The 19,810-nt window shown below is 40.8% G+C and overlaps 1 protein-coding gene across 4 annotated transcripts in view; it reads left to right on the top strand.

Annotated features, from left to right (window-relative positions):
* GDAP2 (ganglioside induced differentiation associated protein 2) overlaps nucleotides 1–19,810 on the top strand; it is a 169,924-nt gene that overhangs the window by 77,842 nt on the left and 72,272 nt on the right. The window contains exon 14 of one of the 4 annotated variants that reach the window (XM_055403678.2): nucleotides 3,265–3,853. The exons of 2 other annotated variants lie outside the window; for them this stretch is intronic. In XM_055403678.2, coding sequence (XP_055259653.2) covers nucleotides 3,265–3,312 — 48 coding nt within the window. In that variant the 3' untranslated portion in view covers nucleotides 3,313–3,853. Of the gene's footprint in view, nucleotides 1–1,608; nucleotides 2,037–3,264; nucleotides 3,854–19,810 lie in introns of those variants that run through there. One more of the 4 variants, XM_088835622.1, reaches the window with a different exon arrangement.

Raw genomic sequence — 19,810 nt, 5'->3', positions numbered from 1 at the left:
CAGTGTAAAGCCACTCTGCATCTAGTGGGGTTTTTTTTGTTTTGTTTTATCTTTATGTTTATAATTTATTGTAATGTGTACCAAAATCAAATTATAATATAATTCTATGTTATATTCTTCTTGAATATAAAGACTTCTAATCTTATGGAGTATATCCTTTTTTGGTATGTTTATTTTCTCTTTCCTTTTTTAAGCAGCTTTGAAAGTGAAAGTGTTAGATGCTCAGTCATGACTGATTGTGACCCCATGGACTGTAGTATAGCCCTCCAGGCCTCTGTCCATGGGATTTCCCAGGCAAGAATTCTGGAGTGGGTAGCCATTCCCTTCTCCAGGGGATCTTCCAGATCTAGGGATCGAACCTGGGTCTTCTGCACTGCAGGCAGATTCTTTACCGTCTGAGCCACTAATAAGATATAGTTCACGTATCATAAAATTCAGTCATTTGAAGTGTACAGTTCAGTGGCTTTTAGGACATTCAAAGTTGCACAACCATCACCATTGTCTACGTTGAGCCTGGCGGGCTATAGTCATAAGGTCGTAAAGAGTCAGTCATGACTGAAGCGCCTTAGCACACACACAGAGTGTCATCAGCGTCCTAAAAGAAAACCCCATACCCATTAACCCCCATTCCCCATTCCCACTCTTCTTCAACCTCCCTCCTGCATCTGGATCTTACTGCCATGTGTCCTGCCTCTAAGACACTTTGTGTTGCGCTCATTGGTACAAACTCTCAATAAGTATTCGTTGAATAAGTTAAGACCCACAAAGCCACCAGCCAGGAGGTGGCAGCTTAGAAGTAATTGAAAGGACAGTGGGATCTGTGTCAAAAGATTGGATTTAAATCCTGACTGATACTCACTGGCAGTGCTATTCTGGGTTTAGAACCACTTCACCCTTCTCTGTGTGGTGAAGACTCTTGAAAGTCCCTTGGACAAGAAGATCAAACCAGTCAATCCTAAAGGAAATTAAACGTGATTATTCATTGGAAGGACTGATGCTGAAGTTGAACCTCCAATACTTTGGCCACCTGATATGAAGAACCAACTCATTGGAAAAGACCATGAACCTGAGAAAGATTGAGGGCAGGAGGAGGAAGGGACGACAGGATGAGATGGTTGGATGGCATCATCGACTCAGTGGACTTGAATCTGAGCAAACTCCGGGAGATAGGAAAGGATAGGGAAACCTGGCATACTGCAGTCCATGGGGTCACAAAGAGACCAGACTAAGTGAGTGAACAACAAGCCCTTCTCACCCTCAGTTTTTACATCCATGACGTGTAGATGGCAATGTCTACTTCACAGGATGGTTGTGAGAATCACTGGAGAAAATACAGCACTGGACATAGTGCCCGACCCACACCACGAAGGCAATTATGTGTTTGTTCATCGAGGAAAGAGAAACCCCTAGGGTGATGACAGGGGAAATACCCGCCACCAGATTGCTCTGAAGCCTAATGAAAGTCAAACCCTAGGGCTTCAAAGAAGTAACAATGCACTTTGCTGACTTATCTCCCCAGTTTCCTTCCTCAAAGAGGAGGGAATTCTAGAGTGCAACTTTACTTTCCTTACCTCACAACTGCGGCCTATCCCATTTCTGCATTGCCAGCTGTTTCCTCTCCACTGGTGCTGAGTTTCACGGAGGGCCCATACTGAGCACAGAAGCAAGCACTGTCCATCAGCTGTAATGACAGACTGACCTTCCAAGGTGGGTTACCACACCCTTACCCCAACCAGCAGTATTTATTGCTCCTTTCCATCACCAGGGGTGCATAAACCCTCTCTAGGAGGATAAGCTGCCTAATTTGGGCAGTTGGCAACCTCAGGCTGATCGATTTCAGGGACTATGGCCCATATTTAACTTTTTCTCTCTTACAGCTGCCAGAACCTCTCTGCCCCCAGAGTTACCTCAGCAGATTTGCTGTGCATGCATGTTGCAAAAGCATTTTCTACACAACGGTAATGAAATACTAGCAGCTGTCCACTACAGGATGCCAGGCATTGTAAATTTATTATCTCTCATCCTTAGGATAAAGCTTGCAAGCAGGTATTTCCCCCATTTTATGAGGGGAGGGCAGGGAGTGGGATTCTTAAAGTGAAGAAACTGGCCGTAAGGAATAGGTTTTGGAAGGGCAGAGAAGACTGGGTAACTACCAATTCAAGCATCTTTCTTAAACTCTCAGGCTGTCCATTAGTGACATCGGTCTGGTATATAGAAGCATGGTGTGTGTGTACAGGTGTGCTCAGTCATGTCCCACTCTTTGAGAGGCTTCTGTTCAAATCTGTATCTCAACCATTCACTAGCTCTATGACCTTGGACTCATTTCCCTATCTCTTTGAGTTTCAGTTCTTTCATATGTAAAAAGTACCTACCTCTTAGAGTTGTGAGTATCCAATGATTCAGTAGTTCTAAAATTCTCAAATATAATAGCTGTTGTCTCATTTAAATATTCTAAGTGCTATGATCAAAATATCTCACCTTTGCAGACTGATGCATTTGACCCCTTAATTTTAAGTTGTGTCATATTACCAGTTCAGAAGATGTATGATATATTTGGTATGTATCTCCTTCCAGAGGAAATGACATTTTGAATCAGGGGTTGGCAAACATTTTGGGGAAAGGACTGGATAGTAAATAGTTTAGGCTTTTCAGCCCATATGGTGTCTTGTCACAACTATTCGTCTGTGCTGCTGTAATGTGAAAGCAGCCATAGACAATGCTTAAGCAAAGGAGTGTGCCTGTGTTCCAGTAAGACTTTATTTACAGGGGCTGGAATTTAAATGATTTTCAAGTATATTAAAATTTCCTTATTTTCAGCAGATTAAAAATGTCAAAGTCACACTTAGCTTGAAGGCCATATAAAGACAGGCAGTGGGCCTTAGTTTTGCCAACCTCTTTTTAAATAATTCAATAATTCTTTAAAGTTAATGAATCCAGCAAAGTTCTCAGTAGGAAAAGCAATGCAAAGGAAGAAAATTTAAGAGCTAGTTGATCTCATCAACTAGCTAGCCCAGGTCATAACTATATTAATCACTCCCTGCTCTAACACAGTCATGCAACCACTGTGAGCTTAACCTTTTTATCTATAAAAATGAAGTAATAACTCTCTGGCCCACACCTGTTTCTTCCTGGGGAAGGGAGTTTAATGATATTTATCATTTATTCGTTTATTGAATTTATGCTTTTGTGCTGATACTTGAATCATTTTAGTTCCAATATTATTATCCACATTTACAGATGGATGAATCTTATCTTCATTTACAGATGAAGAAATGGGAGACTCAAAGGCAAATAATCTGCTCCAGATTATAGTACCAGTGTCTAAACCCAGGTGTCTGACTCCTATCAACCCTCTAAGCTTCTCTATAGAAAACACTCTATGAAAGTGGGCACCTCATTGGACTTCAGTTCAGTCGCTCAGTCGTGTCCGACTCTCCGTGACCCCATGAATCACAGCACACCAGGCCTCCCTGTGTATCACCAACTCCCGGAGTTCACTCAAACTCATGTCCACAGAGTCGGTGATGCCATCCAGCCATCTCATTCTCCGTCGTCCCCTTCTCCTCCCGCCCCCAAGCTTTCCCAGCATCAGAGTCTTTTCCAGTGAGTCAACTCGTCGCATGAGGTGGCCAAAGTATTGCAGTTTCTGCTTTAGCATCAGTCCCTCCAATGAACACCCAGGATTGATCTCCTTTAGAATGGACTGGTTGGATCTCCTTGCAGTCCAAGGGACTCTCAAGAGTCTTCTCCAACACCACAGTTCAAAAGCATCAATTCTTCGGCGATCAGCTTTCTTCACAGTCCAACTCTCACATCCATACATGACCACGGGAAAAACCATAGCCTTGACTAGATGGACCTTTGTTGGCAAAGTAATGTCTCTGCTTTTTAATATACTATCAAGGTTGGTCATAACTTTCCTTCCAAGGAGTAAGCGTCTTTTAATTTCCTGGCTGCAATCAGTATCTGCAGTGATTTTGGAGCCCAAAAAAATAAAGTCTGACACTGTTTCCACTGTTTTTCCATCTATTTCCCATGAAGTGATGGGACCAGATGGACTTACTCTGTGGTAAATCCCCCAGTGCCTAGACTAGTACCTGGCATGTAATAAACATTGCACAAATACTTAACTGAATTCATGAATGAATGAATTCATCCATTGTGCCAGTGGTCCTTAATCTTTTTTAAGATCAGGGATACATTTGGGAAATAATTTAAAGTTCTGAAACATCTCTTCAGATAAATTTCAGACTGAGAAACCTTGCCTTAAGTATTTGGCTAGCTGCTGAAAGAAGATGCTGTTCACATACTCTGAATAATACTGATTATAATTCTTACCCTAAGTATGGAAACAGGATTTGGAGGTGTCTTGTTTCTTCTTGTCAAGATAATTTTAAATCATGATATTAAAAGTGTTAAACAAGGCCTAAAACATTTTCTTCTCTACAGTTGCTCATAGCTCCCAGGCTTTTTAAAACTTTTTAAAAGCTCTGGATTCTCTTAAAAATCACATTTTCAAAATATGTTACTTAAAAGTGACTTTTATTGGGTCCAAGTTGCTTCAACATGAAAAGGGAGAAACTCAGCCCTATTAAGATGAGCATGCAATTTTTTGCCTTCAGGAATACAGCTGTGAGAGCAGGGTCTGTTCCTCACTGCCCAAGGCCAGCCAGAGCTGAATCCATTAAGTCAATCAGAAGAGGCCTTCTGCTGTTGCTTCCTGTCAGTTACTTACAGTGTTACTGTCTACGCCACAGCCTTCTGTGAAGTCAATGAGAAGGGGTTACTGATACTCCACCATTACTAAAGTCAGATGTTAACTGAAGTTTATTTTCTTCCATAAGGCACCCTTATCATTTACATCAGACCTTATGATCATGACTCACTCCAGGTAAATAGTGAGATTAAGAATAAATTGTTTTCACAGAATGTTATAAAAATAAAATCTGTTGATTGTGGGAACTTAAAAACATGAAGGTTCTACAATCACTTACCCCTTCCTATTTTCTTTCATTGCATTCTCCCAAAGAAGTCCCATTCTTTAGGAAATTTGAGTATTTTCTTTCAGCGTTTTTGGGACAAGTCTTTATTCATACTTTGGTCATGTCATATCATTTAGTTTCTCCCCATTGCGCTTATTACCAGGATTCATATCCAGCCACATCAACTGTTAAAAATACAGGAATACTCTATATGCATTGGTATATAGCTGCTCTCCTGAGCCCTCCAAATATCCTTTGTTACCCCATCCCTCCCCCATTTCCTATTTCTTTATAATCTAGCAAGTGGTTAATGCCACTTTGCCCTTCTAGAATCCCGCTCCAAGACTGTGACTAGTGTCTCTCCTGATTGGTCAGTTCCAATGCCATACCCGTTTAAACATCACACTAGTGTATTACCATATATGTTAGTTGCTCAGTCGTTTCCCGCTCTGTGACCCCATGGACTGTAGCCCACCAGGCTCCTCTGTCCATGGGATTTCCCAGGCAAGAAGAATACTGGAGTGGGGTGCCGTTTCCTTCTCCAGGGGATCTTCTGGAGCCAGAGATTAAATGTGGGTCTCCTGCATTGCAAGCAGATTTTTTGCCATTTGAGCCACTAGGTGGGCTATATTACTATATATATAAATATATATGTATATGTATTGTGTGTATGTGTATATGTATACATATATATATAATGTGTATGAGTTCACACATATATACTATATAGTGTATATGAATAGATACATGAATACATATGAATGACTGGGGGTATAAACATTTCCTTTTTATGCATTGCCATATTCCCAATGTCTCCTTGAACAGTACCCAATGTGTAGTAGACTTTTAAATAATTGTTAAAAGAAAAAATTGTGTTTTGTGCTTATGTTATCAAAGAAGTTAGATCTAAAGCAGGAGAACCACTTGATCAATCAGGATTTGGGAATGATTTAATAAGGCATGGGAGCAGAAAAGACATGAGTCAAGTGCAAGTCAGGTCTCAGCCAAATGGCCTTTCCTTTGGTGAGCAGCCTTGCTTCACCACATTAGCACTTAATTTATTTTTTTCAGGAAAGGTGAATGCAAATGAGAATTGGGTTTCAGCTCCAAATTTGCCTCATTCATGATGAAATACTAGACCTGAAGGTAGCAGCAGCTGATCGTCTTACGCTAAGCCAACAAGGCACGGAAGCCTGAGGCAAGGCTCTGAGATGATGAAGTAGGTTTGCTGAGTTTTGTGCAGTCTTCTGTGATGGTGGAGACGGAGTCACCCAGAATAACTGAATTGAACTGTAAAGCCTGTACGATCAGAGCTGTTCCTGCCCTTCCTGACAGCTGGGCGTCTACACACACAGAGAAAGAGTGGATGCTCACTGTCTCCCCTCTCTCCTTGCTCTCAGGTACCACATCAGCAGGTGTGTCTTGTCAAGCTGGGGATCAGAGAAGAAATGTGCATTTCACATCATTTTAGCAGAATCCAAAATTTAGTGTGGCACATGATTGAGTTCTCTAACACTTCCTGTCTGTCCTCAAAAGCCACTTCTGAATGTCCCTGAACTTCTGAAGCTATTTCCACACCGTGCTCTTACTTTTTATTTTTACTCTGTGATATAGAATCTTCTGTTTTATTTTCTAAAAATGCCTTTTTTAAGGTTTCAGAAATACCAGCTAAACAAAGCTTTTTACAGTTTGGTTTAAATTGTAAATCAAATTGCGCCACACTCATCTTCCTAATATCTCCTGTCTTGTGTCACCATCCCCAGATGGAAATAGCTCTTGATCAGGCCCCATGTTCTTGGGGAACTGCAGGACACCCAAAGGTAACCACAGACTTCCGTCTGGGTCCATGACTCTTCTTAATCATACCAAAGATTTCCTCCTCAGGATAGCAAAATAATTAATGCAGAACAATGTGCTGCTTCTGCCTATGCATTTCTGGTCTCATACTATAAGCACATTTCCTTTCTGTGTTTATTTAGTGCCATCTATTTGGTAATTTTGCTCCTTATTGGTTTCTCTGTTTAAAGTGGCTCCCAGAAGAGTGCTGAAGTGCTGTCTCATATTGCTAAATGCAAGAAGGCTATGGTGTGTGCTTTATAGAGAAAATAACTCCATAAAGTGTTGAATAAGCTTCATTCAGGCATCAGTTATGGTACTGTTGGCCATGAATTCAATGTTAATGAATCAACAGTCAATAGCATACAAAGAATCTTTAAACAGAAACACACATAAAGTGATGGATTGATTGGTTGATGAAAATGTGACCGGAGACTCAAAGGAACGTCCATCTTTGTATTTCTCTTAGAAGCAGTGTTTCAGTGTTTAGTGTTTGCAGCAACCTTATAGAACTTAAGGATCACAAATAATAGAATCGGCTGAAGTCGTGAGCAACTGAACCCATGTGACTGTCCTACTGGAGTTATAAGTTTACTACGTACTCAAAAACATAATGGTCAAGTCGCAACTATGCCCTGAGCTCCTGGAATATAATCTTGTACAAGAGGGTCATAGTTCTAAACTTCGTGTATCTCATAGCCTGGTAGGGATATTAAATTTTAAAATTTTCTTGTAAACGTGCAGTTTACATCTGGCATTAATGATCAGTTCTCTTACAACAGGGGACGGACAAAATCCTTAGCCAGAGGGACTAAAGAAGTGTATATTCTGAGTCCTTCTTTCTGCATTAAAATGTGATCAGCTACCTGAAAGCTCCCCTTCACAGTCATGCATCCAATGAGAATCTTGATACGCAACAAGTTAGTAGGTCCCTCCCCACTCATAAGAGAGGACTAGAAAAAGCTTAGTCCAAGTGTTGCAAAAAGCTTATGTTTTGGTTACTAACTCTGATTACAGTTACTTGCATCACTGTGGTAAGAATGACCATGCTGTCCTCCGGGGCTGAGCAGGAGAAAATGCTGAAATCTAATAGTAACAGTTGGTGTACCATGTATTTGCCCAGTTTTCCATGACTGCCATATATCTGGTATTTGAATGTCTGGAAGCACATAGACTCATTGACCCATTTACTGCAAGGCGATATATAGGCTTTCTACTTAATCAGACCACGATTCTAGCCTTTCTTGCTGTGCATTTCACTGCTTCCACATCATTCTGAGAACTGTCCCTGTCGAGAACTTCCTGTGTCACACTCTGAGATCTTTCTTTATGTTTGGCTGTGCTGTGTCCTTGTGGCTGCACTTAGGTTTTACTCTAGCTGCGGCAAGCAAGGGCTACTCTCTAGTTGCAGTGTTCAGGCTTCTCATTGCAGTGGCTTCTCGTTGCACAGCACAGGCTTCAGTAGTTGTGGCTCGTGGGCTCAATAGGCTCTAGAGCGAGGGCTCAGTAGTTGTGGCACTCAGGCTTAGTTGCTCCGTGAACTGTATCCCCTGTACCACAAGGTGGATTCTCAACCACTGGACCACAAGGGAAGCCCCCCGCCATCTTTCTTTAAATACTAGCATCTGGCGAGAAGCAACAAGATGGTGGAGGAATAGGACGGCGAGACCACTCTCTCCCCTGCAAATTCATCAAAATAACATTTGAACGCGGAGTAAAGTCCACAAAACAACTTCTGAATACTGGCAGAGGACGTCAGGCACCCAGAAAAGCAGCCCATTGTCTTCGAAAGGAGGTAGGAAAAAACATAAAAGATAAAAAGACAAAAGAAGTAAGGACGGAGCTCCGTCCCGGGAAGGGAGGCTTTAAAAAGAGAGAAGTTTCCAAACACCAGGAAACACTCTCACTGGCAAATCTGTGGCGAGCCTTGGAATCTCAGAGGGCCACATAACCCTCTGTTTTTTTTTTTTTTTTAAGATTTTTTTTAAAACCCACAGATTACCCGCCAAACGGTAACTCCCAGCGGAGAAGCAGCGCAGATGCCTGCATACACCATTAGCAAGCGGGGGCTGGGCAGGGAGGAGCCAGCTGAACTGCTTAGAGAGAGGACTGGGCTTGAATGCGCGAAAACAATTTGAGAGAATTGGGGAGAGCAAAGCAGACTGGGATAGCTTCCCCACGAAAAGGCAGAAAGCTCTAACCTAAGACTCTACCAGCCCCGCTCACAGAATAAAGGACTGAGCAGAGCAAGCCGGCTGCAGTCGGCCCATCCCCCATCCCCTGCCGAGACAGGCAGGGAGGTCAGCCAGAGCCGGAGGGGGCAACCGCAGCCCCAGAAAGGCATCTGATACAAACTGCAGGCAGGCTTGTTGCTAATCAGGACTTCTTGGGGTTGGCCAGTCGATATCCCCCCGAGAAGGTGCGCCGGTTGTACACCCAGAAAACTGAGTGGTGGGGACTGGGGAGGCGATAAGTCGCAGAGACCGTGCTCGCCAAACACCTGGTCCCCTGAGCTGCTCGGACCGGGGAAGGCACAAAACGCAGGCCCAACCAAGTCTGCGCCTTTGTGGAGTACCTGAGAACCTGAACTTGAGCCGCTCAGACTTGGGAAGTGCATACAACCCGGCGCCGGCCTCAGACAGTTCCCGGCAGAGCAACCTAGAGCCTGTGCAGTGTAGACTGGGACAACACACGCGCTGTGAGCGGGGGCAAACCCAGTGTGACCGAGACGCTACGAGCACTCCCCACAGACGCCAGAGATATTCGTCTGCAGTGTTCCTCCCTTCCCAGAACAGGACTGAACAACTGAGCCTTAAAAAGTGTCCACCCGCCCCCTAGTATCAGGGTGGAAATTAGACACTGAAGAGACCAGCAAACAGAAGCTAAAACAGAGGGAACCACCTTGGAAACGACTGATAGAGACATCTAGAGGCTACTCTAAGAATAAGACCAAAAACCAGAGGCAAGAGGCTTAAGCCCGAATCCTGAGAACACCAGAGAACTCCTGACTCCAGGGAACATTAATCGATAGGAGCTCATCAAACGTCTCCATACCTACACTAAAACCAAGCACCACCCAAGGGTCAACAAGTTGCAGAGCAAGACATACCACGCAAATTCTCCAGTAACACAGGAAACTAGCCCTGAGCTTCAATATACAGGCTGCCCAAAGTCACTCCAAACCCACTGACATCTCATAACTCATTACTGGACACTTCATTGCACTCCAGAGAGAAGAAATCCAGCTCCACCCACCAGAACACCGACACAAGCTTCCATAACCAGGGAACCTTGACAAGTCACCTGTCCAACCCCACACACAGCAAGGAAACTACATAATAAAGAGAACTCCACAAACGGCCAGAAGAGGGAAAGGCCACCCCAAGCAAAGCAATATAAGCAAGATGAAGAGGCAGAGGAATACCCAGCAAGTAAAGGAACAAGATAAATGCCCACCAACACAAACAAAAGAGGAAGATATAGGGAATCTACCTGATAAAGAATTTCAAATTTTGGTGGTGAAAATGATTCAAAATCTTGAAAGCAAAATGGAGTTACAGATAAATAACCTGGAGAAAAGGATTGAGAAGATGGAAGCAAGGTTTAATAAGGACTTAGAGGAAATAAAAAAGAGTCAATATACAATGAATAATGCAATAGATGAGATCAGAAACACTCTGGAGGGAACAAACAGTAGAATAACAGAGGCAGAAGACAGGATAAGCGAGCTAGAAGATAGAATTGTAGAAATAAATGAAACAGAGAGGAAAAAAGAAAAATTAAAAGAAATGAGAACAATATTAGAGACCTCTGGGACAATGTTAAACGCTCCAACATTCGAATCATAGGAATCCCAGAGGAAGAAGACAAAAAGAAAGACCATGAAAGAATACTTGAGGAGATAATAGTTGAAAACTTCCCTAAAATAGGGAAAGAAATAATCACCCAAGTCCAAGAAACCCAGAGAGTCCCCAACAGGATAAACCCAAGGTGAAATACTCCAAGACACATATTAATCAAATTAACAAAGATCAAACACAAAGAACAAATATTAAAAGCAGCAAGGGAAAAACAGCAAATAACACACAAGGGGATTCCCATAAGGATAACAGCCGATCTTTCAACAGAAACTCTTCAGGCCAGGAGGGAATGGCAAGACATACTTAAAGTGATGAAAGAAAATAACCTACAGCCCAGATTACTGTACCCAGCAAGGCTTTCACTCAAATATGAAGGAGAAATCAAAAGCTTTACAGACAAGCAAAAGCTGAGAGAATTCAGCATCACCAAACCAGCTCTCCAACAAATGCTAAAAGATCTTTTCTAGACAGGAAACACAGAAAGGGTGTATAAACTTGAACCCAAAGCAATAAATAAAATGGCTATGGGATCGTACTTATCAATAATTACCTTAAACGTAAGTGGGTTGAATGCCCCAACCAAAAGACAAAGGCTGGCTGAATGGATACAAAAACAAGACCCCCATATATGTTGTCTGCAAGAGACCCACCTCAAAACGAGGGACACATACAGATTGAAAGTAAAGGGCTGGAAAAAGATATTCCACGCAAATAGAGACCAAAAGAAAGCAGGAGTAGCAATACTCATAAAGGATAAAATAGACTTTAAAACAAAGGCTGTGAAAAGAGACAAAGAAGGAAACTACATAATGATCAAAGGATCAATCCAAGATGAAGATATAACAATTATAAATATTTATGCACCCAACATAGGAGCACCGCAATATGTAAGACAATTACTAACAAGTATGAAAGGCGAAATTAACAACAATGCAATAATAGTGGGAGATTTTAATACCCCACTTACATCTATGGATAGATCAACTAAAAAAACATTAACAAGGAAACACAAACTTTAAATGATACAATAGACCAGTTAGACCTAATAGATCTCTATAGGACATTTCACCCCAAAACAATGAATTTCACCTTCTTCTCAAGCGCACACGGAACCTTTTCCAGGATAGATCACATCCTGGGCCATAAATCTAGCCTTGGTAAATTCAAAAAAATTGAAATCATTCCAAGCCTCTTTTCTGACCACAATGCAGTAAGATTAGATCTCAATTACGGGAGAAAAACTATTAAAAACGCCAACATATGGAGGCTGAACAACACGCTGCTGAATAATGAACAAATCATAGAAGAAATCAAAAGAGAAATCAAAATATGCATATAAATAAATGAAAATGAAAACACAACAACCCAAAACCTCTGGGACACTGTAAAAGCAGTTCTAAGGGGGAAGTTCATAGCAATACAGGCACACCTCAAGAAACAATAAAAAAGTCAACTAAATAACCTAACTCTACATATAAAGCAACTAGAAAAGGAAGAAATGAAGAACCCCAGGGTCAGTAGAAAGAAAGAAATCGTAAAAATTAGGGCAGAGATAAATGCAAAAGAAACAAAAGAGACCATAGCAAAAATCAACAAAGCCAAAAGCTGGTTCTTCGAGAAGGTAAATAAAATTGACAAACCACTAGCCAGACTTATCAAGAAACAAAGGGAGAAGAACCAAATCAATAAAATTAGAAATGAAAATGGAGAGATCACAACCGACAACACAGAAATACAAAGGATTATTAGAGAATACTATCAGCAATTATATGGCAATAAAATGAATAACCTGGAAGAAATGGACAAATTCCTAGAAAAGTACAACTTTCCAAAACTGAACCAGGAAGAAATAGAAAATCTGAACAGACCCATCACAAGCACGGAACTAGAGGCTGTAATCAGGAATCTTCCAGCAAACAAAAGCCCAGGTCCAGATGGCTTCACAGCCGAATTCTACCAAAAATTTAGAGAAGAGCTAACACCTATTCTACTCAAACTCTTCCAGAAAATTGCTGAGGAAGGGAAACTTCCAAACTCATTCTATGAGGCCACCATCACCCTAATCCCAAAACCTGGTAAAGACCCCACAAAAAAAGAAAACTACAGGCCAATATCACTGATGAACATAGATGCAAAAATCCTTAACAAAATTCTAGCAATCAGAATCCAACAACACATTAAGAAGATCATACATCATGACCAAGTGGGCTTTATCCCAGGAATGCAAGGATTCTTCAATATCCACAAATCAATCGACGTAATACACCACATTAACAAACTGAAAAATAAAAATCATATGATTATCTCAATAGATGCAGAGAAAGCCTTCGACAAAATTCAACATCCATTTATGAAAAAAACCCTCCAGAAAGTGGGAATAGAAGGGACATACCTCAACATAATAAAAGCTATATATGACAAATCCACAGCAAACATTATCCTCAATGATGAAAAACTGAAAGCATTTCCCCTAAAGTCAGGAACAAGACAAGGGTGCCCACTCTCCCCACTACTATTCAACATAGTTCTGGAAGTTTTGGCCACAGCAATCAGAGCAGAAAAAGACATAAAAGGAATACAAATTGGAAAAGAAGAAGTAAAACTTTCACTGTTCGCTGATGACATGATCCTCTACACAGAAAACCCTAGAGACTCTACCAGAAAACTACTAGAGCTAATCAATGATTACAGTAATGTTGCAGGATATAAAATCAACACACAGAAATCCCTTGCATTCCTATACACTAATAATGAGAAAATAGAGAAATTAAGGAAACTATTCCATTCACTGTTGCAACGAAAAGAATTAAATACTTAGGAATATATCTACCTAAGGAAACAAAAGACTTGTACGTAGATAACTATAAAACACTACTGAAAGTAATCAAAGAGGACACTAATAGATGGAGAAATATACCATGTTCATGGATTGGAAGAATAAATATAGTAAAAATGAGTATACTACCCAAAGTAATTTATACATTCAATGCAATCCCTATCAAGCTACCAACGATATTTTTCACAGAACTAGAACAAATAATCTCACAATTTGTATGGAAATACAAAAAACCTCGAATAGCCAAAGCAACCTTGAGGAAGAAAAATTGAACTGGGGGAATTAACCTGCCGGATTTCAGGCTCTACTACAAAGCCACAGTCATCAAGACAGTATGGTACTGGCATAAAGACAGAAATATAGATCAATGGAACAAAATAGAAAGCCCAGAGATAAATCCACGCAACTATGGACACCTTATCTTTGACAAAGGAGGCAAGAATATAAAATGGAGAAAAGACAGTCTATTTAACAAGTGGTGCTGGGAAAACTGGTCAGCCACTTGTAAAAGAATGAAACTAGAACACTTCCTAACACCATACACCAAAATAAACTCAAAATGGATTAAAGAGCTAAATGTAAGACCAGAAACTATAAAACTCCTAGAGGAGAACGTAGGCAAAACACTCTCCGACATAAATCACAGCAGGATCCTCCATGACCCACCTCCCAGAATATTGGAAATAAAAGCAAAAATAAACAAATGGGACCTAATTAAAATCAAAAGCTTCTGCACAACAAAGGAAACTATAAGCAAGGTGAAAAGACAGCCTTCAGAATGGGAGAAAATAATAGCAAATGAAGCAACTGATAAAGGATTAATCTCCAAATTATACAAGCAGCTCCTGCAGCTCAATTCCAGAAAAATAAATGACCCAATCAAAAAATGGGCCAAAGAACTAAACAGACATTTCTCCAAAGAAGACATGAAGATGGCTAACAAACACATGAAAAAATGCTCAACATCCCTCATAATCAGAGAGATGCAAATCAAAACCACAATGAGATACCATTTCACACCAGTCAGATGGCTGCTATCCAAAAGTCCACATGCAATAAATGCTGGAGAGGGTGTGGAGAGAAAGGAACCCTCTTACACTGTTGGTGGGAATGCAAACTAGTATAGCCACTATGGAGAACAGTGTGGAGATGCCTCAAAAAACTGGAAATAGAACTGCCATATGATCCAGCAGTCACACTCCTGGGCATACACACCGAGGAAACCAGAATTGAAAGAGACACATGTACTCCAATGTTCATTGCAGCACTGTTTATAATAGCCAGGACATGAAAGCAACCTAGATGTCCATCTGCAGACGAATGGATAAGAAAGCTTTGGTACATATACACAATGGAGTATTATTCAGCCATTAATAAAAATTCATTTGAATCAGTTCTAATGAGGTGGATGAAACTGGAGCCTATTATACAGAGTGAAGTAAGCCAGAAAGAAAAACACCAATACAGTATACTAACACATATATATGGAATTTAGAAAGATGCAAATGATAACCCTGTATACGAGACAGCAAAAGAGACACAGATGTATAGAACAGTCTTGGGACTCTGTGGGAGAGGGTGAGGGTGGGATGATTTGGGAGAATGGCATTGAAACACGTATATTGTCATATGTGAAACGAATCACTAGTTCAGGGTCGATGCATGTTATAGGATGCTCGGGGCTGGTGTGCGGGGATGACCCAGAGGGAGGATAAAGGGAGGAGGGAGGTGGGAGGGGGGTTCAGGAGGGGGAACTCATGTACACCCGGGGCGGATTCATGTCAATGTATGGCAAAACCAACCAATATAATATTGTAAAATAATTTGCCTCCAATAAAAAATAAATTAATTACTAAAAAAATAAATAAATACTAACATCTATCCTTTGAATGTGTTTGGGGACCACCAACTCCCCATTTATGATGATTCAGTCCCTGATGACGCTTTCTTCTTCCAGCAGAATGTCACCATTAGGAGGCCAATACCTGATTCACGAGAGTCCTGTTTTTATTTAGATTCTGCTGGTCTGCATCATGCATATGCTTGTGGTATCCAGGGGGTCTGTTAGAGACTGGTGACCTTCCTTTCACATAGCAACAAATTTCAGAGTTAACTTGTCACTGTGAGCAGTTTCTCTGGGTTCAAGCTTGTAAATGTAAGATCTTTAGCAGCTGTATTTCTGTCACTGCAGCCATCTCTCTACCTATTGGCAACTTGGGAAACCTTTGTGGTATTCAGATTTGCCAAGCTTCATTAATTCTGCAAATAGACGTCTGGTTGCTGCCTGCCACAAAATATCTTCTTCATATTGCTGCAGTAACGAACTGTGTTAACCTTCCATGTAGGTTTTGGCAAAAGACAACAGCTTCCCACCTAGGCTATACCCTCCAGCAGGGGAAACCATGCAGGACCTGTTTTAAAAACCCCAATATCTACAGCGCTGAGCGCACACCTGCACTAAGTATTTTTTTCACTGACACTGAGCTAAGTGCCACTTTGGATTATCACATTAATCAGAAACCCTGCCCTTTATAGTTACTTCTGGCTATGATAATATGCACTCCTTGACTACACCATATTTTATTTTGTTTTTTTAATACAGAGTTTCTTTTGTCTTGTTCAGTCACTAAGTCGTGTCCGACTCTTTGCGACCCCATGAACTATAGCATGCGAGGCTTCCCTGTCCTTCACCATCTCTCAAGAGTTTGCTCGAACTCATGTCCTATTTATTTATTTGGCTGCCTTGTATATGAGATCTTAGTTCCTCAACCAAGGATTGAAGCCATTCCCCCTTAAGTGGAAACATAGAGTCTTAACCACTGAACTGCCCAGGAAGCCCCATACAACACATTTAAAAATTATCCTACTTCTTGCCAGGTATATGGGCAGTATTTAACAGTTTCACACCCATTTTTATGGTTTTTTTTTTTTTTGCATTATATTGTAATACTATCGTGAAAAACAATTAGGTGTGTATCTACAAAGCCATTCATTTTAACTGAGGGGTGGAAAAGGTAGGAAGAAGAAGAGGCATGAAAATCAATGTCTTGCTCCGCTTAAATATCTAAATGACTCTTGGTCTTGCATGAGTTATTCGTAAAAACAAAAAGGATGGATGTATTTTCACCAACAGTACATTCGTTGGTGAAAGAGAGCCTGCCCCTATTTATAAAGGCTTAATAGTATCCTATGTTTTAAGAGCTGAAGATTCCTTTTTTTCTTGTCTTCCTTGTTTATAGCACTTAACTTGGTAGAATGTTGCAGAAAGAACATGGGCTCTGAAATTAGAAGACCTAGGTTTGAACCCCAACCTCTCAGTTTTGTTTTGTTTTTAATCTATCTGGCCTTTGTCTCTAAGCTTATTGTCTTATAATTATACTTCATCACCTCAAAATGTAGCTGAAGATAGACTGTGAACTGGAAAGCACAGTATCCAACTAGTAAAGAATCATCATCACATCCTTTATAAATTCAGTACCAACCCTTTGACTCTGGATACTGTAATAATCTACTAGAATTATATCTTTCAGCAATGACCTCTGGTCACTTCAGTCTAATATAATAAATGCAAGGACTTTGCCAAAGCAAATGCCTGAAAAGAACACAGTGCAACAGAAGCAGTTCATGAAGTTCTGTAAGTTTTGATCGATGATTACATCCTGCTGCTGTGCTAGCAAGGGCAACAACCTTGAGCAACCAACCTGAAGACAGAGAAAAGAAGTGATGAAAATGTCAAGATTCCTCAAGCAGATATGTCATGGAATGAGTGGGGACAGACAAAGATATTACATTCAGTGATAAAGGCCAAGAGAACTGGCCATCTCCTCACCAAATTATTGCTGTCTTATTTAAAGAATCCCACTTTGCTGTGAAGACTTGAAAATAAACACATTCCAGTAGAGAACTGTCAGTCCTGACCTTTGTTCTGGGTGACCTATGTACAAGAATAGTATATTGTACTTTCATGTCTTAAAGTTTTAGTACTTTCTTTCTTGTAAACATTTGGGACTCTAGGATCCTAATGACAGTTGCAAGTGAGCGTTTTTGGAGACTAGAACTTTATTTGCATTTGAGGCTGTTCCCGAGATACTCGATAGTAATCACATTATATAGGATGTCCTTGTTTTGTCATGGTAGTAGTGAACTGTGACCATGCAGAGATTTTCCAGAGGGTCAGATCTGAGAGTATGTTGAACTCAGATGCATTTTTACCTTGTCTTAAGAGCATCTGCACGGGACTCATGAGCTGAAATTTTAACTCTCTTTCCTCCAAGTGTGAGGAAAGTACACAGGAATAGAAAATGCATGTTCTGTATATTTTCCAGAGGAAATTTTGCTGTTGAAAGTCTCCTATATAGTTCCCAAAGCACTCTCTCATTGTGTAAACCAAGAAGCTCTACACTCTCTTATCAACCTCTTATGAGAGACACAGATATTCTGACCCAAGTTATCAGGCTTTGACCTCTGGCACATTTGCTGTGTTGTTCTTACTCTTTGTAACACTTTGGACTGTAGCTTGCCAGACTCCTTTGTCCATGAGATTTTTCAGGCAAGTATATTGGAGTGGGTTGCCATTTCCAGGTTCCCAGGGATCGAACCTGCTTCTCCTGTGTCACCTGCAATTGCAGGCAGATTCTATACCACTGAGCCATATTGGGGGAAAGCTCCCCCAGGATGAGCATAAACACACATAAAAAATTGTCTGTGAAGGAAAGGAAAGAGAACCTGGCATCAGTGAACCAACCAAAGGAAAAAAAGGGAAAGGAACTAACAAGACATGAAAAAGGCAGATGGAAATGGGTTACATGGTGGGTGAGGGGAATAGTTTTCCTGAAGAACATGCTATTTTGGAGGATGACTGTGACCAGCTCAAAGGAAAACTTCTCACAGAACTTCTTTCTTTCTTCCCAGAGGTCTCTGATCATAGGATACATACCAGTGAGTCTAGAAGAAGTGGAAGTATAAAGTCACATTTCTGAGCATCCTGAATTCTGTTTCTCATTCATTTGAGTTTACTGAGCGTATTGGCCAATACTGGCTGCCATACCCTTATAGAGCACTGTATTTCCTGCTGCCCTAGCTACCAGCTCCCCTGAGTACCTGGTGATACCAGAACCCCTGCGACCCAAGCAGCTGCACCACCTCCACACCTGGCCCTCACATGGGCAAACCCAAGTCCTCCAGGGCAGCCTCAGGAGCAAACCCCGGTGAACAACCCACATGCAGAGGTGGAATAAAGCCACAGTTGAAACCCAGGGGGCAGTGTGGCTAAGGAAGAAGATCCAAAACCCTCCCACCAGCTGCACAAGCTGCAGATTAAATCCACATGATCAACTAGGCAGACTGTGTATCTGTGGAATATATAAAAGGTCATTGAGAGCTCCCACAAAAGAAAACGAACTAGTTCTGATAGCTGCGGACATTGGAGGCAAGAACACAGAGGAGAAGGAGCAGGTTAGAATCTGAGCTGCCCCCACAGCAGGTCCAGAGATAGCAGTGTTAGAGGGCATCCTAGGGAGGTGAGGTGGACTGTGACTCCCAGTGAGGGAAAGGACTCTGACAGCAGTGACTCAAGAAAAACATTTATTACTCTTATGTTTTGACTTGTTCTGTAGATTTTTTTTTCCTTTTTATCCCTCCTCTGTTGTGGTTGTTGATTTTATTGGCATTATGAAATCTAATTAAGCTTTTGAGCTTTTTATTTTTATTTTATCCTCCTCAGTCACATTTTTTATTGTTATAAACCTCTGCCTCTACATTGGCCTTTTGCAGTTCTGGTAAGTTTTCCTTTTTTTTTTCTCTCTCTTTTTTAAAATTTTTTAAAACCTATTATTATTTTTTCAACATTTATTCCTTTGTTTGCTTTTCCTACTGTTCTTTTCCCCTTGCAGTTAATCTTTAATATATATAAATCTTCATCTATGTCTATTTCACTCTGCGTATCTATTCTTTCTTTCTTTTCTTTATTTCCTTTCCTCTCAACATATTTGTTGGTTTTATTTTCATTGCTTTATTCCCCAATTGACACTTTAGTTTTGTTTTCCAGTTGGTGCTTTAGTTAGTTTTGTTCTGGTAGATATAGTTTTTGGTTTCCTTCGTTCGCTGGGTCCATCTATTGTACTTTATTTTTGTTGAACTGTTTTGATTTTGCTTATGGGTATATATGTATATGTGTATATTCAGTCACACTTTTTATTGATGTTATAAACCTCTGCATCTAGGTTGGGCTTTTGCAGTTCTATGGACTTTTCCTTTTTGCTTTCTTCTGGTTTTTTTCTTTTCTCTTTTTATAATTT

This window comes from Moschus berezovskii, chromosome 4, assembly GCF_049115385.1.
Source record: "Moschus berezovskii isolate FMDL1 chromosome 4, NW_MosBer_1.0, whole genome shotgun sequence".
NCBI classification, from domain to species: domain Eukaryota; kingdom Metazoa; phylum Chordata; class Mammalia; order Artiodactyla; family Moschidae; genus Moschus; species Moschus berezovskii.
The sequence above is the reverse complement of the archived record's forward strand: the minus strand, read 5'-3'. Positions and strand labels throughout refer to the sequence as shown.